At 35.3% G+C, this 27758-nt stretch overlaps 2 protein-coding genes across 10 annotated transcripts in view; one reads left to right on the forward strand and one right to left on the reverse strand.

Annotated features, from left to right (window-relative positions):
- mtd (TLD domain-containing protein mustard) overlaps positions 1 to 18646 on the reverse strand; it is a 181079-nt gene extending 162433 nt beyond the window's left edge. For 4 of the 9 annotated variants that reach the window (XM_074089945.1, XM_074089936.1, XM_074089919.1 and 1 more), the window contains exons 1-2: positions 18511 to 18598; positions 17816 to 17942 (exon numbers count right to left, since the gene is read on the reverse strand). In XM_074089945.1, coding sequence (XP_073946046.1) covers positions 17816 to 17817 — 2 coding nt within the window. In that variant the 5' untranslated portion in view covers positions 17818 to 17942; positions 18511 to 18598. Of the gene's footprint in view, positions 1 to 5092; positions 5184 to 17815; positions 18047 to 18428; positions 18484 to 18510 lie in introns of those variants that run through there. The other 5 variants (XM_074089886.1, XM_074089902.1, XM_074089879.1 and 2 more) reach the window with 5 other exon arrangements.
- A 507-nt stretch (positions 18647 to 19153) lies between these two features.
- On the forward strand, positions 19154 to 22333 carry LOC141429637 (ankyrin repeat domain-containing protein 13C). Its single transcript, XM_074090057.1, has one exon. It carries the CDS (start codon positions 19549 to 19551, stop codon positions 20881 to 20883), a length of 1335 nt encoding a protein of 444 aa, XP_073946158.1. The 5' UTR covers positions 19154 to 19548; the 3' UTR covers positions 20884 to 22333.
- Positions 22334 to 27758: the final 5425 nt, after the last annotated feature.

Here is a 27758-nt window from a genome sequence, read left to right on the forward strand (position 1 = left end):
AAAAAATTTGGGGTTACATTTTTTAATAGCTCCTGTGTGGGGTTCTTTTGAAGATCTTGTAAAAATGGTAAGGGTCTTCAAATACTATTTTTCGATATAATTAACAGTTTCGGAAAATAATCGCTCGGAAAGTTTATACATATGCGTCAACCCCCCTTCTAACTTTTGAACCTATTGTGAAGGTATACCTTACAGTCTTACACTAAGCATGACTTTACTGACATGCGCTTGCCCGGCTTTATTAAATAGCAGAATAGCCCTTGAAAAATTGCTCCCAAAGTTTTCAGTTTGAAACTATAGTCAAACGATTCCAAGGACATATGATCAGTTCTTAGTTCTTAAGACGCAATGTACTATTATGCCACTTTACTTACTTACTTTACAACACCTTTGACAGTTGTTGTCATTGAGATGGTACCACGTTACGTACTACCCGCAATTTATTAGATAAACTGAAAACATTAGCCTCCTTTTTTGGTAGTCGGATAAAAGAGGAAATACGTTAATCCAGGGTGTCGGCTACCTCCATATTCAATTTCATCAAGGTCTGTCCAACCCCAGCTGTTCTTGAGTTATATTATAAACAGTGTAACTAATACGACTTTATTATAGACATAATCTAACTACGTAATATATAAAATTCTCGGGTCGAAGTGTTCGTGACCAAACTCCTTTGATACGGCTTGACCGATTTTTATGTTTTTTTTTTGTGTATATTCGGTAGGTCTGAGAAAAGCATGTAAATTATTTTTCATACTACTTCGCGGACGGAGTTTAGATATAAACATGTGGAATTTTAATTTTTGGTGATCGAATTCGTTGTAGACTATAAACCTGCGTTCTCATCCAAAATACATTAGCATATTTTACAAATTTCAATCGGACCACTTGTGATTAATTAATTTTAAACATTGCAAGTTAATTAAAAGCTTGTAAAATATATAACATTCCTACATCTAAATAAATAAATAAATCTGCAGGCCTGTGCCTTGCAGTGAGACTTTTCACATAATATAATATATTATAAGCCGAAATGTAAATCTGGTGACAATGCAATAATCTGGTAGTGAAATTCTGGTGGTCTAGGCAAGAACGTCTCTGCAGGACGGAACTCCTCAACGGTTTATGGCATCGACTTGAAATTTGGCACGCAAATGTAAGGCCTATTTACACTATAAAACTTTGTTGTACAAGAATCGGCAATAAATGTATACAATAATTTTGTTGCAATAATAGTATTCAAGGATTGAACCGAAGCATTTACACACGAGCAATAATCATTAACTTGATCACAAGTATTGAATACAAGTAATGACGGGAAATAATTTCTACCCTACTTTGTTTACATTTATGACATTATTGCACGAAAATAATTGTATACAAGTCTTGCCAAGTATAAATGTTCTAATTGTACAACATTGATATTTGACGTGTTGCTGCAATTATTGCATGTATTTGCAGCCGCAGATTTTTATTCAAAATTGAACGTTCGATATGTGGTAAAAAAAGTGAACTAAAAAGGAAAACAATCTAAGGAATATTGGTCATATAATATGTACCTATACTGTCGTAAGAATATTCTAGGTTCAGGATAGCCCCTTTTGTGGTTACTCATTTATCATTATAAGAAAGCGTGTGTAGATAGGCAACTTCTAGTGGCATATATAAAATATGTACAGTCAAGTGTAAAGATATGTATACCTAGTGTCATCCACGAAGACGCGTGATTTTGTCAAAATTAGACATTATGACATTGTAATAAGAACCACGGCACGCGTCATCTTGAATGACTCTACCTACATACAAGTATTGTTAATAAAAATCAGTAACCATTTAAAACTGCACAAAATTGGAATCATCCTAATGCTAATTATTATGTACACATTGAAGAACTCATAAATATGTATACTAAACGAACTACCAGTTGTTAGACTCTAACAACTAGTGTGTCTAACAACTGGTAGCATGGTGTACGGTTGTATCACTCTGAAGATGAGCTCTGGTTGAGTTCGAAACGCGTCAGTGTAGTGTGGTGGTGGTGATAGATGTGTTTGTGTGATTTGTGTGTGTTCTTACAGTGTGGAGGTGGAGGAACTTTGAGACTTCGGGATGCACTAGACTGTACTTTCAAAAACGTAAAATACATATAAAGAAAGAAAGAAAGAAAAAGAAAATACATTTATTCACAACACAAGACAACAATATTATTAGGTACTAAAAAAACAACACAAAGGTATGTGTCATTGCGGTTGTGAATCGGACACTGGCTCAGCATAATGCTGAAGCGTTAAAAACACCCCAGAGCTGATTTTCAGCCAGCACCGTAGGCAACCCTCGGGCCGTTATAAAGACATACTACACACCATTAACAACATAAGACTACATAAATAAATAGATAATTTGTAAACTATAAAACCAATTTATTGTGTGACTTTAAAAACATAAAAATAAAATATCAAATAAATATAAATATCATTTTAAAAGCTAGAGTGACCTATGTAGGTACACTATATTTGATTCAGGTTTAGTAGTTGGTATGTATTTTTACCACCTCCTGTTATATGATGACTGCGCACTTACTCCATCATGAGCTTGGGCAGTTACTCGCAACATGGTTAATTAAGACCTTGCGTATCATCCAGGTCCAGAGTACTTATGAAGACAAATCAAACGAGCCCAAACTCGACGGGATTATATTGTGAAAAAAAAAGTAAATGGAGCGACAATTCTTGCATTTTTTTTGGGTTAAGAAATTGCATTCACTAACTGTAGGCGTCTGTTCACACCTATGCTAGTATTGAATAAAAGTTGCTTTTTAAATGCAAGAATAACGTTAGGTTTTAAGGGCTGTTTCACCATCCATTGATTAGTGTTAACTGACGGTTAAATGTGATGCCGTCTCTATTTGTTTTGATCGAATAGACGGAGACGGCATCACATTTAACCGTCAGTTAACACTAATTAATGGATGGTGAAACAGCCCCTTAGACAACAATTTTTTTCTGAAAAAAATTTAATGTATGGAATATGCCAAGAAAGTTGTATAATGTAAATAGGCACTAGTTTGGATGACAATGCACGTACGTAACAATCTGCAAAAAGCTTGTATTAAAAATGAAAATTTTAACAAAAGTCTTATTTTTAAAGTCAGCTTTGTAGATGTAGAGCAGATGTGAAGTCGATAAGTAATACTTAAGAGTTTGGATCCTTCAACGAGACAGCTAATAAAACCTTTTTAAGAAAAAAAATAAGCCGCCGAAGAAACTGAAATGCAAAAAATAATAATGTTTTAATGTTTATTTGTTTAATAATCCTTTTTTCCTTTCTCTCCTATTTAACCTTAATCTAGGTAGGTACCTACTATATGATTAGGTACTAGATTAAGGTTGAATAGGAGAGAAAGGAAAAAATATGAAATAAATAAAAAAGGTTTATTATTTTTCGCTTTCCGGTTTTTCGGCGGTTTAAATAAATAAAGATTTCTGAAATTATCGCGATTAATACATGAAATAACTACCTACCGAATAATTCGTTTAAGTTTGTAGTCGGATTTCTATTGTAATTGAAAATAATAATGCTGAAATACACAGACAGACACATTTTAAGTAGGTTTAAATAAAAAGGTAAGATTAACGATTACATTTATTTGCACATATCGAAGCCATACTTACATATAAGTACCTTTAAATGTCATTGGTAGTACTTATAGTACTAGGGTTTTGCGATAGTCAGCCCTGTGTATCTTACGCACACATTGACGCGTGTACAGACGTCGTCGTGCTTATGTAGATTTTAGAACGCGTATTTACGCGTAGTTACGTCGTGGCCGCCGCATGCTCCGGGTATACGCTTTCCAATTAAAAATGAATTATCAAAATCGGACTACTCTGTAAAAAGTTATGCGTGGTCATAGGTACATAAAAAATATATATATACGCGTCGACTTGAGAACCTCCTTCGTTTTGTTCGTCGGTTAAAAATACTGATTTACACCTGCACTTAGAGATTGTAGTTACAAAGATTAGCTTATGATCAGAATTTGTCTTTAGGTACATCTTATCAATGAACCCCGTAAAGATAATAATAGGCCACAAAAATGTAAGAAGAGATAAGTATAACATTGTGTACAGATATTGTTATCGTTGTGGTTGATTGATATATTTTTGCAACATTGCTGAGATTAATTCTAAGTCGCTACATTGATTTCATTTCTGTGTACTTACTTACATAAGGATTATTTTATGGTAGCAAATAATGGTCAATAAATATTAAGAATAACCACCGACCAGTCTCGATTGTAGTGCTACATGGCGAGTTCAGGTAGAATCTACTAGAAGTATAAAATGCCGGACCGGACGCGTGAGGCTTGCTTAATATTTGACCCGTGCCGCTCGATACAAACGACCTTGCGGCTGTGGCGCGCCTGCTCTTTGCCGAGTGGCGCCCAGCGTAGGGCCCGCGATCAGCTGTTACCCACCCACGCGACTTCTCCGTCAACAAAGCTTTTGGGTTTATGCCTGTACTCGACATCTACGTCAAAACAGATAATCAAATAGGCGTCACTTGAAAATCGTGAAAACTTTACCACATTTAAAAAAAAACTGTTTAATTTTGCACAGTAAAATAACAATACTTTATAGAAAATTATATATTTTTAATCACTCTTATCGTTTTGATGTGACCGCAATTAATTCAATTTATTAATAGGTACGCATAACCGTCGTAAGTTATTTATGTTTTTAGCATCTTTAAACCAATTTACAAAGATGTAAGCTACCACTTCGAAGTACTAAGAATTAATTCTAATAAATTGTTTGAAATGATCACACAAAACACAATTTAGATTTAAAGTAAATCGTATTTACTACGTAATAATGACTGATATATTGCTATTGTACGAACGGTTGGCAGTGATCTTAATGAATAAATATGCATTTATTAATGAATATGGAACTAATTTCCCTAAATGATGAAAAACAATGACTATGAGACATCATGGAACATTAATAAGTCTCTATCTTCTTCATGAATAAGATGAATAATGAAGTGCATTTTAAGCATCTAATGTGGTCCATGCATCGATGCAACGAACCGCAGACGATGCACAAGGTTTGAGAGAAGAAGCGCTGGCTGGAGGTTATACGGCATAACGCTTACACGAACTGCCTCGATGGCTGGAAGCGTGCAACTGATGTTAGATAGAGATAGGAGCGCCGGGCAGGGCCAGGGTGCGCGGGTGGCGACCGGCGGCTCGAGCGCCCCGCGCCGCCCAACGTAATCACAGGACGGGTTTACGACACCTACACTGATGCCATGCCATATAGGTACAGTGGAGAATTTGACACTTCAGCACTATCATAACTCAAGACAAGTAGCAAAATTCCCTTATAATATCAAGCTTACCTGACTAAAAGTCATATAATTGGCATATAAAAGATTTTTTATTGCAAAATACCTTTTAGTGGCATAAGTGGGTTTTGGCTATATGTCTCCAGTTCTTAAAACTTTGTCGTATAAGCGTTATAAAGCTGAATAATATGATTTTTATAAAACGTCTGTCGAAGATTCTTCTTATAACAGTCAATTATACTGCCTTTTAGCCATATAATATTAAAAGCTTTGTAAAGGTTTCGTAACATACTTTTAAACTTGTAACGGTCATATACGTACTCAGGATAGTTACAAAGATTATTTTTCTTATAAAAGTCTGTTATTATGAAAAAGTATTTCTAGTCGTTTATAAAGTATTTATAAGAGTTAAATTTTTTTCTAGCCACTTCAAACTCAAAACTCAAACCCACAACAATTATTGACAACAAAAAAATATATACCGTCATTAAAAGTATACTACTCTTCACATTGTCATATAACTTTTTAATACAACCAATGTGGCCATTTAACTGACGATAAAACTGTATCTACTGACTACACGAAAATCGTTAAAAATTGATTCGGAAACGTCGAAAAAAGTACTACTTATAGAAGAAAGTAAATTCATGAAAAGTACTACTTATAGAAGAAAAGTGAAACAGAAATACGAAGTGATGGTACATAAAAATTAACCTACCACTATTTCTTCGTCCAAAGCGATACTAAATTTAAAAACCCAACGGAAAATGCCAGTGGTTCCGTACAAAATAAAAATAAGACTTGTGATTTGAAGCAAAGTGAAAATACTGATAACCAAAATAATGATAGTAGTAACGAATACGAATGCGCAAATAAACTCAACATGTTCATGATTAATTTATCAAATGTAATGGTATGCCGGTCAAACTTGGATAATTGCAATTGTAACTTCATCTTTTCTTTGCCTTATTCCCTTTATTTGGGGTCGACCCTCCTGGTTCTCTTGCGTCAGGACCGGATAATTGCAATTGTAACATTTATCTCTTATTATAAGATGTGTGATTTGCCATGGCCAATTGGCCAGAGCGCTTTTTGTACTCGTACATAATACAAGTCATCTCTGCATAAAAACTTGTCCACATCCAATAAATCAATCTTTTTCTTGATTTCGACAGATCTGGGAAAAGAGGTTCACTTGGTCATTAAAGAACCCTAAAATCAGTCATTATGGAGAAAGTATGGCACATTATAGACCTTTATAAGGTATTTGATTTTATAGATATCTTATATACTTATGTTTTATAACTTGCTATAAGACTTATACTAGCAATTATCACAGGCGCGACTAATTAATTTAATTATTTTTCATAATAAAACAACTTCTATTCACGGGCGCCTTTAAAATACAACATAAATCACAATAGATATTCTCATAAAAAAAAATAAAAAAATATGGAACCGACTACAAAATCCTCGAAAATATTTTTCTAGGTACGTTCTAGCTTGAAGTCGGTGCCTCAGCACGAGCCAGCAGGAGTGGAACAATAGTAGTCTACCTCACCTTCATACTATGGGTTTCAATCCCTCCTGCTGGGTCGTGCTGAGTCACCGTCATCAAGCTAGTAGGTACGTACCTAGAAAAATATTTTCAAGGGTTTTGTGGTCGGTTCCATATTTTGTTATTTTTTTTTATTTTTAAGGAGTCGGTTTAACTTTTTTGTTAAAAAAAATCTTTATTTCTCACTTTTTAGTGATTCGTAGCCAAAGAACATCTTACAACGATTCCATTAAGCCCAAACACGACTAAGTTACGTTGTTTTATAACAGAGTTCCGTTGCCTACCTTCTGGATTTAGCATCAGATCAGTTCGAAAAAATCATTAACTTAAAGCTTCTTCTTAGTCGCTTATCTAGGCATAATCATGATCGTTTATATACGAGCGAGCATTACTTAGCTTTGATGAGTTCCATTGGTCATCTACGGTCTTCTTCATCAGGTCCAGGTTACCAAATGATACTTTTTGAATGTAAATGCTTATCTTAATGCTAAAAATGTCAAAATCGCTATACGTGTGCCTATAAAATTTGAGGTTTGCCCTCGATTTCCCTAGGATCCCATCAGCAGATCGTGACTTGGTGACAATGGGACCACCTCAGAAGAATACGCTTATAAATAAAAAAAGAATTTTGGAAATCGGTCCACAATTGGCTGAGTAATCGGCGAACATACATAAAAAAAATACACACATTGGAACATAGAACCTCCTCCTTTTTTGAAGTCGGTTAAAAATGAGCCGCCACATGAATTTTGATATGAAATACATAAAAGTCGGCCAAGTGCGAGTGCGAGCGACTCGCGCATGAAGGGTTCCGCACCTCCGTACAATGTTTTAAAAACAAATAGTTCAGTAATAATTTTTTGTAAAAAATTCTAATACAAACTTTTTTGCTGGCGGTACTTTTTGCCCTTGGTTACCAAAGTAGTCGTCAAGACAAATCAAATGAGACTAAAATCGATGCGTTCGTGTCGTTTTATTACAGAGTTCCTAAGGCCAACATGGTCATAATAATATTGCATTCTCATCGGATTTATACATGCATGCAAAATTTCAGCTCAATCGGTAGAAGATATCCACTTCAAATTTAAGTTAAAATATTAATTCCACCCGAACAAAAATAACTAGTTACATTACATTACAAGTTAATAAAAATATATCCCCAAAATGCTGAATTACAAACGCTGAATAAAACACGTTTCTTGTATGACGACCCTCTTTAATTTTTAACTTTATTTTATTTTTAGTATTTGTTGTTGTAGCGGCCACTGTAATACATAATCAAACAAATTTCAAGTGCCTAGCTATTACGGCTCAAGAGATAGAGCCCTGTGACAGACGGACAGACAGACAGCGGAGTCTCAGTAATAGGGTTCCGTTGGCACCCTTTGGGTACGGAACCCTAAAATTCTAATCATAAATAAGATTACTCAGTTACCTTAATCAAAATGATGACTGCTTAAAAAATACAAGAATTGCACAGAGTTTTATGCTGCATCGCTTTACTGAAACACAATAACTTTTCAACGGTCAATTTTTCTTGTAAACGGTTCAAACATGACAGTAACAAGGGCATTCGCCCTTATAAGCATGGTTAATATGATATTTATAAGGAAACCACACTTATTATTGGCCATAATAAGACTTTTAAAAGGAAAATTTGGTAATTTATAAAGCACTAATATGATTGCTATAAGTTTTATTACCTTATAGAGACAGAATATGGCTGTTTTAAGAGCAAAATTTTTGGGCTATAAAGCCATTATAAAACCAATTTTTGTTACTTGGTTTAATTTCATTATGACGAATGTACTTTACCTTCGAGAAGAAGAAGAAGACAAACTCAGTCTAACTTCAGTACAACGACAAAGAAATGAATATTAATTACACTGGTTTACCATACTATCCTCATAATAACTAGCTACTAAATTAATCCGCACCGTTTTCATATACTAAAATCTGGATTCGTAAGCCTATCGGATGCGAATAAGAATTATTCCAAATTTAACTTAATTTATACGTTTTATACCGTTTTCTAGTTTGCCTTATTCGTAATAAGCAGTGCGAGCCGTTACAGCTTACGCTCTCACAGCAAACAATATCGACATACGGTCGTCCAATGATTCGCAGTTAAAGGCTCTAATAAATCAATTCTAATAAGTAAGCGTCAGTGTACATCGTTGAGCAAATAACATCAGGAGTGTAGACTACTGTAATGGTCTCGAAGGCTTCATGTTTAAATCTTCTGTATTTTTATGCGTTTATGTAAACTAAGTATTTATCTACGTACATTTGTTAATCAGGTACAGTCAACGTCATAAATAAGTGATCACTTTTGTACCTCGTCATTTTAACGTCATGTTTGAAAAGCAATACGAAATTGTGTACCGACTGAAAGAAAGCGACAATGTACAAAAATGCAACCTTCCCATCCCATAGTACAACAATGCTTTTATGACGACCGGATGGCCAAGTGGTTAGAAAATCTGTCTACGAATGTTGAGGCACAATAGTTTGACTCATACGTATTCTTGAAATTTATACCTACGACGACTTGGAGACATGGCGACTACAAAAAGTAAAACAGAAGCTACCACATGCTCAGCCGAACTCCCCATAAATTTTATTATTAATTTGTATTTATTTATTTTCCTAAAATATTCAAATATTACAGGTTAGACCTAATGCGTTAGATAGAACATCAAAAACTTAACTTAAATGACTAAGTAAGTATGTACAAATATTTTTTTTCCGATTTACGTGTAACATACGTCCTTGTGAATTCACTCTGAGTGCAACAAAAAAGATCAATTCGTTGCGCAACGAGGTTGGTGGGGCGAATGGTTTCGAATTAGGTACCTATTTATTTACGAGGGGCGGCTGAAAAGTTCTAAGCCTAAGGTAGGAAAAAATATTCAGATTTTTTACTATTTTTATTTTTCAATATAATCTCCCTTTAATTCAATGCATTTATTACATTTTTTTAATAATGCTTTTAGACCGTTAAAAAAATAATTTTATGTTGGCTGTCGAAATGTTCCTGTACACTGCCTTCATTTCTTCATCACCGCCAAATCGCTTTCCCCTTAAATCTTTCGTCAAATTGCTGAATAGAAAATAATCGCTAGGGGCCAGATCTGGCCTGTAGGGTGGATGATCAATTTCCCCGAAGCCAGTTTCCTTCGGAGCAAGCTTGGTAACACGAGCGGTGTGAACGGGGGCGTTGTCTTGCAAAAACTGCACTGCATAGATTCAGACTTCTACTCTGGATCATACTGTCTGCTCCATGTTTCATCAACAGTTACTATACGGGAACAAACTTCATCTAAACCATCTTCACTCAATTCTAAAAATGCTTGACAAGTTTGAACTCTTTATCGAAAGCTGCAAACATTTTCGGCACCCAACGCGCACTAACTTTTGTCATATGCAAATGTTGATGCAAAATCTCTCCAACTCTTTCCTTACTAATAATACCTACCTAAGACTTCAGCTATTTGCCAAACCTTAATTCTCCGATCCTCTAATACTAACTTCTTGACTTTTTGCCCCCCTGAGCGAGGATCGTCTTCGATCGACTCCCATCCAAGTTTAAAAAGTCGACTCCATTTTTTAACAATCGCTTGTGCAGCGCCTGATGCGCCTTAAATACTAGCCATTTCTTCAAAAATACTTTTTGGCGATTTGCCACTTTTCGTGAGGAACTTAATGACTGCACGGTGCTCAATTTTCGTGATATGCGTTGATAATTCACTCTTAGTGACCTTTATCGTCGGATATCTAGAGATGTAATAAAAGAAACACGATATATATATTTTTATTATGGATGCAAGGCAGTTCGCCAATTCTATAAAAAATAAATTGAGACTATCGTGTCACCGCCGTATTATTTATTGGTTGGTGTTTGTTTACAAATAACTGAATATCAAATAAACAGACATCGTGATACTGGTGATAATGCCCAGCCAGAGTGGTGTCTGCCGAATGAAAAATAAATAATTTCGTTATCTTTCAATAGCAGGAGTTAACATATTTTATAATAAATAAAATCATTCGAAGCGAACATCAAGCGCGCTTAAGTACTTAGTACCATGTCATGTCAAACCCTTTCTCGAGGTGTTACCTAGTGAAAATATTGGTATGACAGCAACTTCGATACTTATGATATTTTCATAGGCTTTTACAGTTGTAGCTTAGTTAAGCACAGATGGAAAGTGTTTTACGAAAATATGTCTCTACTTTTCAGACCAACATCTACTCATTCCCGTAGTTATACATAGTGAATAAAACGAACATCACCATAGCGAAAATTAAAAAGGTTTTTCGAGATCCAAGACATGGTAGATAGTTCGCCCACGTGTGATTACGGCTGATTTACATTTTATGAAGCATCATTTTGCGACCAAGTCATCGTTCTAACAGTTTTCGACAGTGTCATTTTTGTAAGAATAACAGCTTCGTGATATTTGCAGGGTTTATGTGTTCGCGTTGGAAAGTTTTAGTAAGTAGAGCTGTCAATGGACTTCTAGTTGCCAACGGCAACCTACGTGCAACAGATTTTCTCATTGCAGATGTAAATAGGAAAACAACCGGCCAATTACGCAGCGTAGGAATTCATTATTATTTTTACATTTTGATCAACTGCTACTCAGCGAACTTGTGCAGCCTATTAGGCTGTGGATGATAATTTTAATAAATTGGCATTGATCACTATTTTTTACTACTCTTTTTTATCTTATTTTCTTAAGATATAGATCATCATCATCATCATCATCCCAGCCTATATAAGTCCCACTGCAGGGCACAGGCCTCCCCTCAGAATGAGAGGGCTTGGGCCATAGTTCCCACGCGGGCCCAGTGCGGATTGGGAACTTCACAAACACCATTGAATTGCTTCGCAGGTTTGTGCAGGTTTCCTCACTATGTTTTCCTTCACCGCAAAGCTCGTGGTAAATTTCAAATGTAACTCCATGTAAGATATAGATAAATTCAAGATATTGATTTGAATATCTTGGCATAAAAAGGCATAGTTAGATTTAAATATTTTTTTTAAAATATCAGATACGGCGTCTCGTAATTTACACATGATGACTGAAACCAAGTGAAAGGCCAAGTAAAATAATATTTTTAAAAAAACGAGCTAGTTGTCAATGTCAATAGATGCTAACTGTCCGTGTCACATTCAATCGGATATTGTTTTGACAAAGAATAGAGGTAAACAGATAGGTTAAGTCTGAAAAGAATCATTATGCCTATTGAATAACTACCTCTCTGCAAATTGTATACAAACTATGATAAAATTTTATTTTAACTCATGTATATAACAGTTAAGCTACGGCGTCTTTCTTTTAACATCTATTTCAACGAACTGAACGATCTTTCTACGTCTTTAGTTGTAATAGGCTGGAGTAGGGACTTAATCTCTTCAGGTTCATATCATAATGACATCTCTTTAATTTATATAATATTATGTTTTAGTGTATTCTTTTTTCAATAAATTCCTCATTAGGTAGAAAACTGCTAGAGTACATTCTGTTTTTTTATGTCAATATCTACTCTTTGGCTAATGTGACAACTGGCTGACATCAATGTCTGCCTGCGACCTGCGAACTACGGATACTACGAATTCGAAAATCGAAGTTCGTGTCGTTATGTCCCTCTCTCTCTCGTATTGAATAATATAAGCGTCAGCGGGACGGCAAGATACGAAGTTCGAATTTTGCACTTTGTAATACGGGCCCTGCGTGACAGATATCATAGATAAACCTAGATACTTATGGATTTACTTTTCAGGTAAAGGGATTCATCCCATAATGAAAATACGAAGGCCAAACTAAGGTCAAACATATTTTTGCCTATATATTCGTAATCCTTAAGTATTTTTAGATCAGAATTGGACAAAACTGTTTAAGAGCCCTATCCCTCGAAATGGTTTTCGAATCAGGGTACATTGGTAAAATATGAACAATGCCAATTCATTAAAATATACTTCGGTCATGATCTTTCAGAATATTTTAAGCTTACGGTTTAGTTTGTGGGAGGGGGGCCCTTGCCGCTAACAAAAGTAAGCTTTAAAGCCTAATAGTTTGCAAACAAATAACTACAGTACCGGCCAAAAATATATCACCTTTACGTTTTTTTACCTAAACCTGTTTCTGTACTGTACCTGTTTGTTTAATGATGTCATAGTAAATAGATATTTTTTATTAAAATCTGATATTTACTTTTTTATATTTACTTGTAACCTCGTAATTTAATAATTTAATTTGTAAAAATACATTGGAAATACTCGTATACATTTCGGACTTTACGATAAATGACAACTGTTTAAAGCCGGGTGCGCATCATGTGATTAAAGTTTTATCTTTGTCACTCTTTGCTATTATCAGCAGGACAGCAACATTTCAAACTGTCAATTTGCTTTAGAGTGTAGACTTGCTTTATAACTGCCTTTGTGACGGGGACACTGCAGGGGTCAAATGAAGGTAATTACTTAAATTTTGTTTATTTAATTCTGTTTATCATATTTTTGGAATGTGATTTCTGAAAACGCTTCACAAAGCCTATTTCTCCAAACGGTTTTCGATTTATTATACGTTGTCAAAAATTGGGACATCCCAATTGCATTTGCTAAAATGTAGAGAGTACAAAAATTTAACATATTTCTAATTATAAATAATACATATTATAATATAAGTAGGTAGTCATTGAGTGAAAATATTCACTCTGATAAACTTATTTTGCTTTACCTGATAACCTTTAGTTGGCTGATAAGGTTAAATCTGTTCATGCTATAAACAAGTTTCTTTATAATTACATTGTAAATAATCATACATAACCATGTACCAAATGAAGCTAAAAAATGGCAGAAATATCAACAAGTTTCGAGTATCATAATTCAAGACGCTTAAAGAGATATGAGATGGTATAAAAATAAACAAAAAAATACTTTTTATCTCTCCTGTTCGGAAAGTTTAATTTTCATGGGTAGATAGCTGGGTGGAAAATTGCGTTTTCATCTCTAGGGTGGAAAGTATTTTATTTTTAATTTTTCGATTGGCCTTGGATTTGAAGATAATTGAGTTAAGTCAATGACACTTTTTTTCCCGTTTCGGCATGGTCATCTAGATGCACGTCGTGACCAAGGAGCTTATATGCAACGCTGGAGGTTGAACGCCGAACATCAGTTTGAAACAAAAAATTTGATCTTTATTACGTCACGAACATATTCCATCTCTTTCCTTAGTTAGGTTAAGAAAGAGATGGAATATATAAATAAGTAATAAAGGTCAAACTTCTTCGTTCGGCGTTCAGCCTCCAGTCTTGTATAGGTATAAGCTCCTTGGTCGTGACCAACTCGATTTTTTTTATAGTCGGCCGTGGCAAGTGGCCAGGTCGAAAATGTACCGTTGGAGGTTGGATATAAGTAAATTCAATTTATTATTATTCTCATTTTTTTTGTAGTAGGTATTTGACTTTCCTCACAGTCGAAATGAAAAGTAGTGTCTAACTCGGGTGAAATTACCTATTTCCCCTCGAACTATGGTGAAACGGGTCACTTTCCACCCTTGGTTATCAATCTACTATTTCATCTCTCCTGTTCGGAAAGTTTCATTTTCATGGGTAGATAGATAGCCGGGTGGAAAATTGCGTTTTCATCTCTATGGTGGAAAGTATTATATTTTCAATTTTTACGATTAGCCACGGACTCGAAGATAATGGAGTTACGTCATAATTATTAAAATAAAAGGTTTTCATATATATAAACTCAGCTATACATTAAACGACGTGTTATTGCAATTTATAAGTTCACATTAAAAACATTTTATTTACAACAACATTTCAAATCAACATTTAAAATGATTCCTCTATTTTGCTGCTCGCCATAATGCCATGATAGCATGTCATTTTTTTTCACGTTTCGGCATGGCCATCTAGATGCACGTCGTGACGTGACCAAGGAGCTTACCTATGTATGTATATACTTACAACACTGGAGATTGAACACCGAACATTAGTTTGAAATTTTAATTGATTTATTCTTAGTATACCTCTTTTATAAAATGTTCGTGTAGTATTTTACTTTCCTCGCAATCGAAATTAAAACTAGAATGTCTAACACGGGTGACATTAGTCACTTCCCCTCGAACTATTGGCGCTTGGGTAAATATTCGAGCGTTTTCACCGGTCGGTTAAACGTCATTACCATCCCACATTTATTAGCACAAAGGAAGAACAAATCGCAAGCATTTTGAGCACGCTAGATTAAGCATTGGTATTGTCTTTAGTTTTCATAATTCTCTTATATAATATTTGTCAAACGGAAGTGACGAAAAAAAACGCCGAAAAAAATGCTGAACATTTACCCGCTTTCACTTCGATCGAGCGCCAGAAATATCTCAGGGTAAAATGGGTCACTTTCAACCCTTGGTTATCAATCTACTATTCTTGCAGTTTATATCTATCATCATCATCATCAGCCGAAAGACGTCTACTGCTGAACAAAGGCCATAAACTCGCCACGCCACTTGCACCCACCAGTTTCTCGCACCGCAACTCACAATATCTTCAGTCCACCTGGTGGGAGGCCTGCCTTGTGTTTATCCCGAAAACTTGTATAGTTCCCGCGGGCGAAACCAATTTACGCAGGCGAACTCGCGGACAACAGCTAATAATATTATAAATACGAAAGTATGTGTGAGTATGCATGTTTGATACTCTTTCATGCCAAAACGTCTAGACATAGTAAAATGGCTGGACGAAGTTTTATTTTGCTGGTTGATTGTGATTTGGTATATAAAGTTGAAAATCTGAAACTTTTTATCCTGATATTCCCGCAGGATGTTTGCATATAAAATCCCAAAATTATAAAAAAAATTGGGAATTCACAGTCAGTTCACATGCGTGAAGCTGCCAGGCTAATTTGAAATGAAGTTGTACAAATTACACCTATTAAGGTCATTTACTTTTTAAGTATTATATTATAATAGAAAGAAAAACTAAGATAAATCTTTTAAATTGCTAAATGAACAAAAACTGGGTCTAAATTAAATGCATTTGTAGAAGAATTTACCTACTGATGTATACAGTTGAAAGAATATCTGAATTCATATGAGACCTTAGTTGACATCTATAGCCCAACAAATTCGTCGCGACCGTCCCTAAGAAGGAGACGCGGTAGCGGGGGCAAGGTAGCACGTCCGTCATGACAGCGCGTGATTACACACGTAGATAAATTTGCCGAAGACATATCTCAGGATAAGAAGTAACTATTTATGAGACCTAGAAGTAAGACCACAAAATGAGTGCCTAATTTAAAGTTTCCTTATCAAGAGCAGGAAATAGAAAGATGGTTAAAACTGTTGTCACATTATGAAGTTATGACAGCGTAACACTGTTAAGTAACGCTTTCCGCGAAATTATCTAAGTCAATTCTTTTCATGGCATGATGATTTTTTGTAGCGATTTAACAGATCCGCTGGTGCCCTGTATTTCCATCAATTTAGGGTGTTTAACAACTTTTTTTTTGTGGTCTGCAAAAAACCACTCGCGTCAGAGACGGTTTTTGCCATATGAATGTCATTGCCACATTACGATCAAGAACTGTAATTTCTGCATAGTGCAAAATATTTTTACACATTATACACAACCTACTTTATCTGTCGATTCATCTCCGGATTATAATCTCATGTGCTTCTAATGTTTTGTAACATAGCCTCTGTAAACCGTGTAGCTGCTACAACTGTGCGGCCGCGACTGAATGCGAGTGACGTGCATTACGCACGGTGTTACTTGCTACCCCTCCAGTCCCTGCTGACGTCTATAGTAACTCGCCCCCACCACCGCGTCCTATTCCTAGCTAGGGACAGTTGCGCACGAGGTTGTCCGACAATATTTTATCAGATAAAAAAAAAAATATATATATATATATAGTATGCCAACCTCGTGCACAACCCTCCCTAGGAATGAGACTATAATATACTATACTGAATGGACTATAATGAACTGCCATCAAATGTGACAACTTTATCTTCTGTAAGCAACTGTACCTGTATATCCCATAGTGACTAAATATGTCATCACTTAATAAAAGTAGCTAATAAAAACTCCAGGTGAAACCATATTTTGTCACCAAAAGTAGACTGAGACAAAGCCGAATACAGTAGGCTAAGTTGCCACTTTTGACGGCACATACCTTGGACTTGTGAAATATGGAAACGTCACAAGCACTTTCAGTCCTTTACCTTATCTTGGTACAAGATTTTGGCTGCTACTTGATGTGTGGGGGGGGAGACATACACATGTGCAGCGGATGTCTACAGACTATACTCACGTCAAAAACACTTTGAAACCAAGTTGCAATGTTACTTATTACCTACAAAATCACAACCAAACTCTCATAAAAATGTGAAACACCTACATAATCAAACATTTACTATGGTCATTACCTAACATTTATTGGATGATGGAAAATGCACTACCATCTCCTGTAACTCTGTAACAAGTGTGTTGTTGAATCTTGTTGCTTGGAATAGTCATAAACTTTTAAAATAGACTTACAATTTCGAAGTCTGGAAATTCTGACATGCCTTGACCAGGCATTTAAAAAGTTGAGACATTCAATAAGAACTATAATAAAAATAAATATTGTGTATGGAGTGCAGTTTTCTACACTATTAAAAGTCAGAACAACTTTAAAAACCAGAATGAAGTTTAGATATTCTGAAAAATCCATTCCAATTACAACTATAGTCACAAGATGGATATGTTTGATCCTTAGGAACCCAATATGAATTTAGAAATGTATGTATGTAATTAGGTAAGTAGATAAATGTTAAGAACTACTTTTCTCCACACCAAGATAAAACATGCAAAATACCTGTTTATTATATTATTAAAATAAATACTCACATTATGATGTTGATTATGGTGTTACACAATGTGTAGTCCAGCTGAGTCTGATGGCTGACTTTTTAATTTGAACACAAACTGTCTCATTCAATGACTTGTAACATTTATAATACAGTGATAATGTTCACTACCCTCAAAAGTAAATTGTCACACAAATTCACAATACACCGCAGAATAATTGATACACAAAATGGTTAGTGCTTAGTGCCAGTTATAATTTATTTAAAAAGTCTGTAAGTAGTAAATTCACAATATTAAGCAGAGATTTTAGAGTTTTCTTTTTTTAAGTAACAGCTTCATCAACGACTTTTTTAATTTTATTGATGGTTAAATAAAAATATTTAGATCAGATATTTTTTTTACAAAGAAAAATAATTATATTTGTAAGCACATAACTTTATAAGTAAATAAACGTTAGGTCAGCACGGAATTATTTTATTTGCAACTAAGTGCATGGAAAAACACATCGCATAAAAAAATACGTAGAAACGATTAGACGGATATAATTTAACGGATATAATAACTGGCAGAAAGCACGAGTCCATAATATGTTACTAAACGAATAAATGAATGAATAAACTATATAATATAGATTTGGCAATTAAAATATAACTGTTCAATTTAACGTCAATGAATTCGGTTTGTATAGTTCTATAGTCTTTTAAAATTTAGTCACTTATAAATAGTTCACTAACACAAACAGTAAGTTTTTATCAAGCAACAGCATATTTTGTAATTACACTGACTAACATGAAAAAAAGGCGTTCCAGTACATACTTCCAACAAGGTATGCGCATCTGTCAATGTTTTTATCCGTAGTTTCACCAAAACAATACTGTCAGCGCCATCTTGTATCGATACTTTATGTTAAAGATCAAGGTTAAGCTAGGCCGTTTTAATAAAAAAAAAGAATTGCAGAAATGACAATCAAAAATACATTTTCCTTTTTTTTAAGTCTTGTAAATAATTGTTGTTATAACAATTTAGCAAATTTTATTGAATTTATTTACATATGGTAAATAGTTCAAACCACAGACTAATAAGAGATAGGGAAACGTACTGCACTGGGTGGCTACTAAGAAATTTGAAAATCAAAGTTCGTTCGTATCGTACCGTCCCTCTCACTCTCGTATAAGCGCCAATATAAGCGCCAGCGGGGTTACTACGAAATTAGAAAATCGCAGTTCGTGTTGTGCAATCCCTCTGACACATACTATTTAATATGAGAGCGAGAGAGACGGTACGATACGAACTTCAAGTTTCGTAGTAGCAGACTGACAGGAAAGAGGAGCTTCTATATCTATGGGCGTATACACGAAAAACAGGGTCGGTATTTCTATGTCGCTATTATCCGGGCCGGGAAAGAGTGTCAGTCGTCCGTCAAGTAGACTCAACGACAAAACCACAAAAAGGACGATTGACAAATAGTTTAGTTTTGATCATCGTTGCAGTAATGTTAGGGCATATTGTAACGAAAATGTTGACTAAACGTTGTTAAAATGGTTTTATTTTATTGAGAGTAAATATCGTCATGGCACCTAAATTGTATGAATAACTTGTATCAGTGTTGAACTTTTGCGATATCTTTCGTCGAACCTAAAAGCGATTATGATGTACTTAGCTGATACATTTTCTGTAAAAAGTAATCTAATCTCGTAGATAAAATTATTTGCCATTGCGTCTAATTATGATGTGTAATTGTGCAGGAGTGATCTAGGTGTGGTAACAGCAAAATGTCTAATTCAAAGTGTGCTGATGAGGAGGTTGAGACGTTTCCTCTGCACGAGTGTGTGTTCAGTGGCGACGTGCGCAAGCTGTCGTCTCTGCTGCGGCTCGAAGACGTGGCACGCAAGGACAAGCACGGCAACTCGGCGCTGCACCTCGCCGTGATGCTCGGGCGGCGCGAGTGCGCACAGTTGCTGCTGGCGCACGGTGCGCCTGTTAAGCTCAAGAACCTCGCCGGCTGGTCCCCGCTCGCCGAGGCCATCAGCTACGGCGACCGCCAGACCATCTCCAGCCTCGTGCGCAAGCTCAAACAGCAAGCCCGTGAACAAATGGAACACAGAAGACCTGATCTCATCAGAGCATTAGCTCAAATACAAGATTTCTACATGGAATTGAAATGGGATTTTCACTCATGGGTTCCCCTTGTCTCTAGAATTTTGCCTTCTGATGTTTGTAAGATTTACAAATCTGGCTCTGGAATCAGATTAGATACTACTTTGGTTGATTTTACTGATATGAAATGGGAACGGGGAGACATATCATTCATCTTTCAAGGTGAGAAGCAGCCTAGTGAGTCACTCACCGTTCTTGATAATAAAGCCAAAGTGTATCAAAAAGTGAGATACGAAGAGACAGAAAACGAGATAGAAGATGAGGTGGATATCCTTATGTCAAGTGACATTTTGGCAGCTCAAATGTCCACGAAAGGTATTGCATTCATGAGAGCACAATCTGGTTGGATATTTCGTGAGGACAGAAAAGAAACAGTTGCTGGTCTTTACAAAAGCGATGTTTACACAATATCTGGCCTTGTTCTGGAATCACGAAAACGACGGGAACATTTGTCTACTGATGACTTACAGAAAAATAAAGCTATAATTGAAAGTCTCACTAAGGGCAATACACAAAATTTAGACACTAATGGAGAGCCAACCAGACGTGCATCTTTAAATCCACCACCAGAGAGTGGGGTTGACTGGGTCACATACAATGCAGCTCCTCCAGGCCAATACCCTAGTTTAGGCAGAGAACTTGTTTACAAAGAATCATCCAGAAATTTTCGAGCAACTATAGCCATGAGTGATGAATTTCCACTAAGTGTGGATATGTTATTGAATGTTCTAGAAGTCATTGCTCCATTTAAACATTTTGCTAAGTTGCGGCAGTTTGTTGCTATGAAACTCCCTAACGGTTTTCCTGTAAAAATTGATATACCAATATTGCCTACAGTCACTGCCAAAATAACCTTTCAAAAGTTTGAGTTTCAAGATGACATACCGCATGATTTGTTTGTCATCCCAGATGATTATGTGGAAGATCCACTACGATTTCCTGATTTATGACGCTTCGATGTTCTAACCCTCTTTGAAGTAAGTGAAAGGCCAGTTTGGCGGCGAGAGTTAAGACGTGGGCAGGTTCTGAGGATGGTGAGAACATCGTGCTACAAGCCCTCAGCACAGGGCCTCATCACCATTGAGTTTCCCATGTTATTCTGCCTAGGCAGCTCCTATTCCAGCCATTGTGTCCTCTTTGTGGAGTAAGTCTTACAAAAATTTAATGGAAGGAAAAAAAATTACATTGTGAACATGTTTTAGATGTTGCAACCTCTGTTCAAGAACTGGAGTTGAAATAAATTGTGCAAGTGACAGAATTATTAGATAAATAACTTAACATGTAGTTAATTTAGCGAAACAGCCTTACTCCAAAACCTCATTGATAGTCTTGAATAGACTGATATTTTATGTTTAAGGGGATTATAATGTATATTAATATAATATTGGTAATTGCAGAATTGTAGAAAAATATATAAAATATTAGTGTAATTTATACAATCATTAGTATAATTGCTCACCAAATGCATAATAGTTGCATAATGTTTTAGAGCATTGCCGTTCTGGGTTTGCCTTCATTTTCATAGTTTTACACATGCTCTATTTATTTCTGCTTAATATACTCTCATAAGAGGATTTTATTGTTTTCAACCAATGTTTGATTATAAATACATATTATTATGTATGTTGTTAGTTTGTATTATTAGGTATATTACTGAAAAGGAAATGAGGGTCAATTAAGTTTCATCCTTAAAATGAAAATAAAAAATACATTTGCATTGTCTGAACATATTTAATGCAAGGATATTTGTATTACCTTATATTACAGGTATAAACATAAATCCTTTTTAAAAAAAAGAAATGTTAGGAATAATTAATTACAGCTAATTGTATTACGATTTAACTTATGAAACTCAAATGACCTCTATTTTCTTTTGATTAGTATATCTTAACTTTCAAATGGTTATGGCCTATGAATCACATTTGATTTGTAGCTAAATTCTTTATTGTGAAACCCCCAATTCTACAACATGTTATTTTTAATTTCTATTAACTTTGAGGGAACATTCAACATGTCAAATGATGTTAATTTTTTCATGACACTAGGGTCTAACTCTTAATCTTTAAATGATAATCAAATATTAAGAAAATTATGTGCAATAAAACAGGGTAAAGGTTTTTAATTTATGTATGACGTGTTTTTAAAGTCCGTAATTAAAGTGTTTTTAACTCGCACATATTTAGCAAAAAACTTTAATAAATTCGTTTTTTGATGTCACTTATGTGTCATGCATGTCAATCTAGGGCTGCCATCCGTCCGGGTTTCCCTGGATTTGTCCTAGTTTAGAGGGCGTCTGGGGAGAGTCTGGGCAGGGTTTTTTCATGTGTAGTCCGGGTTTAAAAATATTTTTTATTTTTAGGCCAATGCAATCAGAATTTTTCGAAGAATTAATTTCCAGCAAGCTATTAAAACGATTTATCATTTTAATAGTTTCATTAGGTCCTAAAAGCGTGTAATCCGAGTCTTCCCCCTTTCCAGGAGGTGTTGTTTGTGAAAAGCTAGACCACAAACCGCGAAGGGTCTTGATTCCCAAAAATAGGGGGCGCCTTGCAAATCTCGCCCAGGGCCCTGGAAGAGCTAAAATCGGCACTAATCCGGGGTTTTCACGCGTCTTGTCCTGGTAGTCAAATTTTAGAGATGGCAGTCCTATGTCAATCGTCAAGTTTGGGAATTTTATAAATTGATCTTTAACAATGACTGAAAAGTGATATTTGTATGTCCAGTCGCCATCAGATGTTTCGGAGCAGCCAAAGTGGTCAAAAATATCAGCACGTGGACTCTATAGTTAAGGTATTAGAGTTTGTTTCAATATTTTTGATCACCTCGGCCGCACCGAAAAATCTCATATTTAGTAACTTTTGAAAAAAAAATTTTGGGCATTAAAAATAAACTAACAATTACCAAGAAGTTTCTATAAATTAACTGAACTTAGCAGTCTGTCGAAGCCACCGGAAATAAATAAAAAGGCGGAGTATAATTTATTATATATTTGTATCATATCATATTGAATGAAATACTTTGTAATTCCCATATAAGCACTCTTCCTAAGGTTTTACATACAGTCAAGGGCAAAGATGTCGATACGGCCAAAGTTACAAAAATATGTATACACGACTTTATGCACTTAACATTAAGGCAGTGTTTATACATATTTTTGCAACTTTGGCCGTGTCGATATCTTTGCCCTTGACTGTACATAGATATAGCAACAAAATTATTTTATGACCAGAAAACTATTAAGCTAGAAACACACTGACGGTACCGTCTCCGCGCCGCGCCGCAGCGCTCCGCCTCCGTCGTCAGTGTATTTCTAGCTATATACTTACAACAACACTTTATTTTGTAAAAATAAAATAATTGCATGAAGGATACTGCTTTACAACTAGTGACATCATTGAAACGCCAGTATAAAAAAAAAATAGTTGTTACTAAAAGTTAAAAATCATAATTAGGCTTAGAGTAGTCACTACACTATATTGTGACCGTAGAACTCTGGTATACAGTGTATGTGTTTGTGTGGCTCAAACATAAAGTAATTCACTTTGAAAGGTGTCGATTTACTTCAGTTGGCTCAGGATGACTTCGTCCACAATCCTATATCGTTACCTTCTTAAATCGTCCACAGTGCCATGTCGTCAGCCTACAATTCCTAAATCGTCACCTTCCTAACTCGTCCACTTTCTGATATCGTCCATATCCCATTTTGTCTACATTCTTATTTCGACCACAGTGCCAACTCGTCCACTTTCTTTAATAGACCACAGTACTACTTGGTCAGCATTGCCAACTCGTCCACGTTTACCAGACGTTGTCTCACAGAGATGGTCAATTTAAGCATTTAAATAGCACAAAATATCCCGAGAGAGTAATTTGGAAAAAAGCCCCTTTTCAATAATCATTTATAGAGATTCATATTAGCCGGATAGTGAACGATGCAATAATGTTGACGAGTTGGCACTGTGGTCTAAATTGGAATGTTGACGTGTTAGCACTGTATTAGAAAAAAGACTGTTGACGAGTTGGTACTGTGGCCCACGTATAAAAACGGACAAGATAGGAAAGTGACGATGTAGGAATGTTGGCGAATCAGAACAGTTGACTATATGAGAATGAGAACGATTTAAGAAGGTGACGAAATGGGACTGTGGACGAAGTCATCCTGAGCCCTTCAGTTTTACCTAGAGGCTGCAATCCTTTGTGCCTTCAGCGTTTCTATTTAGTAGACAATATATATAAATTATACAATAATGGAACATATTATGCATTTGTGTAATCTTTACTGACTCAAAAATGTTGTCATGGTTCTTTATCTGTACTTCATACGAGGGGCGGCAAAAGTTCTAAGCCTAAGGTAGAAAAAAAATATTCAGATTTTCAATATCATCTTCCTATAATTCAATGCGTTTATTACATTTTTTAAATAATGATTTTAGACGTTAAAAAATATATATATTTTTTGGCTGTCGAAATGTTCCTGTACAGCCGCCTTCATTTCTTCATCACTGCCAAATCGCTTTTCCCTTAAATCTTTCTTCAAATTGCTGAATAGAAAATAATCGCTAGGGGCCTGATCGGACTGTAGGGTGGATGATCAATTTCCTCGAAGCCAGTTTCCTTCAGAGCAAGCTGGGCAACAGGAGCGGTGTGAACGGGGGCGTTGTCTTGTAAAAACAAAATGCCTTTGCTCAGTTTGCCCCTTCGTTTCTCGACTATGGCTTGTCGCACATTTCTTAATAGCTCTGCATAATAAACTGCATTTATTGTAGAGCCTTTTGCCGAATAGTCTATTAAAATAATGCCTTCGCAATCCCAAAACACGGTGGCTATTAGCTTAGACGCCGATCTTGAACCTTGATTTTCTTCGGTGGCCTTTCACTCTTTTCGATCCACTGCATAAAGTCAAAGTCAAAATATCTTTATTCAATTTAGGCTATAACAAGCACTTATGAATGTCAAAAAAAAAACTACCACCAGACATAGATTCAGACTTCGACTTTGGATCATACTGTCTGATCCATGTTTCATCAACAGTTACTATACGGGAACAAACTTCAACTAAGTAAACCATCTTCACACAATTCTAAAAATGCCTGACAAGTTTGAACACGTTCTTTATCGAAAACTGTGAGCATTTTCGGCACCCAACGCGCACTAACTTTTGTCATATGCAAATGTTGATGCAAAATCTCTCCAACTCTTTTCTTACCAATACCTAAGGCTTCAGCTATTTGCCAAACCTTAATTCTCCGATCCTCTAATACTAACTTCTTGACTTTTTCAGTATTTTCTTCAGTCACAACCCCCCTCCCCTCTATATACGCCTATGGCAGCATGTCCCTCAAATCGCCATCAAAATTACTCTTCTCGCTCGGACCGGCTCTGGCTATTGTCGGAACTTTACAACCCGTTAAAGTTCACTTAGTCTGACGACTTCAGCATTTGTGCGTGGTTATATTATAGTATAGTATAGAAGACATACACTGCCAGACTGCCACCCATGTAGATGTTACGAGTGTTAAAGTTTGCGTAGGATTCATTTTTGACTTTAGGAAGTTTGAATACCATTGACCTTTACCCATACCCAATTACTTATGGTTATGACAAAATTGTCAACATGTGTTGGAATTTCTTTACTTAAATAATAAAAAACTATTGCTACTTTGTTATTTCCAAAGCTAGATTATTTAGATAGTGGCACCTAGATGGTAGCGTAGATACTACTTGTCCGTGAAAAAGCTGAAAATACTTAGATTACATGACTTTATTTCAGTAGAATACCACGCAATAGATGTATATTAAGAAACCGTTATATAACGGATATATACTTACGTTATATCACACCTAAACAGATTTTCACATTGTTCGCATCATAATTTCTTGCCAGAAAGGAAGCAACCAGTATAATATAAGCAGGTAACTAGATGTATAATGTAATTAACTTTGACAGAAGTAAAAAACTTGGCTACATATTTGGAATACCTATTTCAATGGAATAAAAGAATTTAATGTTGTAATAAAAAATGAGTACCCCACAGATTTGTATTTAAAATTTTCCCTTCATGAAATAGAGTAATACTGGCTGTAGTGATCATCATCATCAATATTATCGCTTACACCGTAAGATTATGATTGCATGTACAGTCAGCCAATTTTATTCCTAGGCCACCACATAACCGTGTCGTAATGACATTTAACGTCATTCGATGAACATTGTTATAGACAATAGTTATTTGTGCAACAAGAGGGCAAAGTCGTTATTTGGTGCGAGTGTTGATTTTGAATCCAGAGTAAGCGAAGGATTCTAACAATTGAATCACGAGCGACAGCGAGTGATTCTAGGTTAGAATCCTGAGATCAGCGAGGTATTCAAACACGAGATGCAACATAACTTTGGTCTCGTGTGACACATACAACTTTTCACCTGAGCGGCGAGAACATTTAAATTAAAAGGTTAAAATAAAACCACATATTATATTTAGAAGACAAAAAATATCAAAAACTTTAAAATATAATCCGATTGTTAATAAATAAATATAGTACTTAATCATATTTAAAACTTTTTCTCAAAAATGATTCATACAGTTGCTATTACATCTTTAAAAAGTTACTTAAGAATGCCAGACAACGATCAAGTCTCCGGTAAGTACACATGTTTTGAATACGGAACGAAAAAGTATCCAGTAGGTACGATACAAATCTCATACTCGTAACATCAACATTTTAGGGTTCCGGAGCCAAAATGGCAAAAACATAACCCTTATAGTTTCGCCATGTCTGTCTGTCTGTCCGTCCAAAGCTTTGCTCAGAGACTATCAATGCTAGAAAGCTGTAATTTGTTTGCTAAAACGATTTTTCGATTCAGTGATTTGTTTGCAAAATATTCAACTTTAAAATGCAAATTTTCATTAAAATCGAGCGTGCCCCCCCCCCCCCTCTCTAAAATCAAAACCGGTAGGTGGAAAAATTTGAAAAAATTTAGAATGGTAGTAAGTATATCAAACTTTCAAGGAATACTATAACGGATAAGTTTGCTTGCGAATTATTAGTAGTTTAAGAGTAAATAGCTGCCTAAGGTATAAAATATACCTAAACTTGGAAGATTCCGTATAAAATACGAATCCTTAGAAAAATATTACTTATTTTTTTCGTAATGGCTACAGAAAACATATTTAGGGCGTGTCCGACATGCTCTTGGCAGGTTTTTAATACTGCAAAAACTTCATCTCTGGGTTATTAAAAACGTTGACAATAAACGTATTTTTTTTTAAATATGATTTTATTAGGATTTATATTGTTTGAAACATGAATATAAATAGATTACTTGCAAATTCATACAATTTGACAAATATTTGATTCAACTTTAAGAGAGGCAGTATACGGAACGATTTTATTTAAAAAAAATCAAGAGCAGCGGCTTTCTTACAACGAGGTTGCATAATTTATTAAAAGAGTGGGAAAATTGTAACATTTCGGAAATATTTCATATAATTCACTGTTTTTTTAATTTCACCTCGTGTTTTTCTTTTTCAATTTGTCCTTATCCATTACGTATAATTAATTCATTATTGACATATTTTTAATTCTGAAGGTCAACACAGCATTCTTTGTGAGGTTGGTATAATCCGTCTTGTTTTATTAAAAAGTTAAAAATTAAAATAAAAAAAGCAAAATTGAGCAGGATATTCGTTCATTTATGCTCGATTTGTTTGCTAATTTATCTTTGTAATAGGGAAATTCGTGTCGGTACCGTTGACCATCAGTGGTGTAGCGGTATAGCACGCGGTACGGATTACCGAGGACCTGGGTTCGATTCCCAGTGATGGTC

The sequence above is a fragment of the Choristoneura fumiferana genome, chromosome Z, assembly GCF_025370935.1.
Source record: "Choristoneura fumiferana chromosome Z, NRCan_CFum_1, whole genome shotgun sequence".
Classification (NCBI taxonomy): domain Eukaryota; kingdom Metazoa; phylum Arthropoda; class Insecta; order Lepidoptera; family Tortricidae; genus Choristoneura; species Choristoneura fumiferana.

Coding starts and splice junctions, on each gene's coding strand:
- LOC141429637 (XM_074090057.1), top strand. CDS start 19,549: ATGTCTAATTCAAAGTGTGCTGATGAGGAGGTTGAGACGTTTCCTCTG.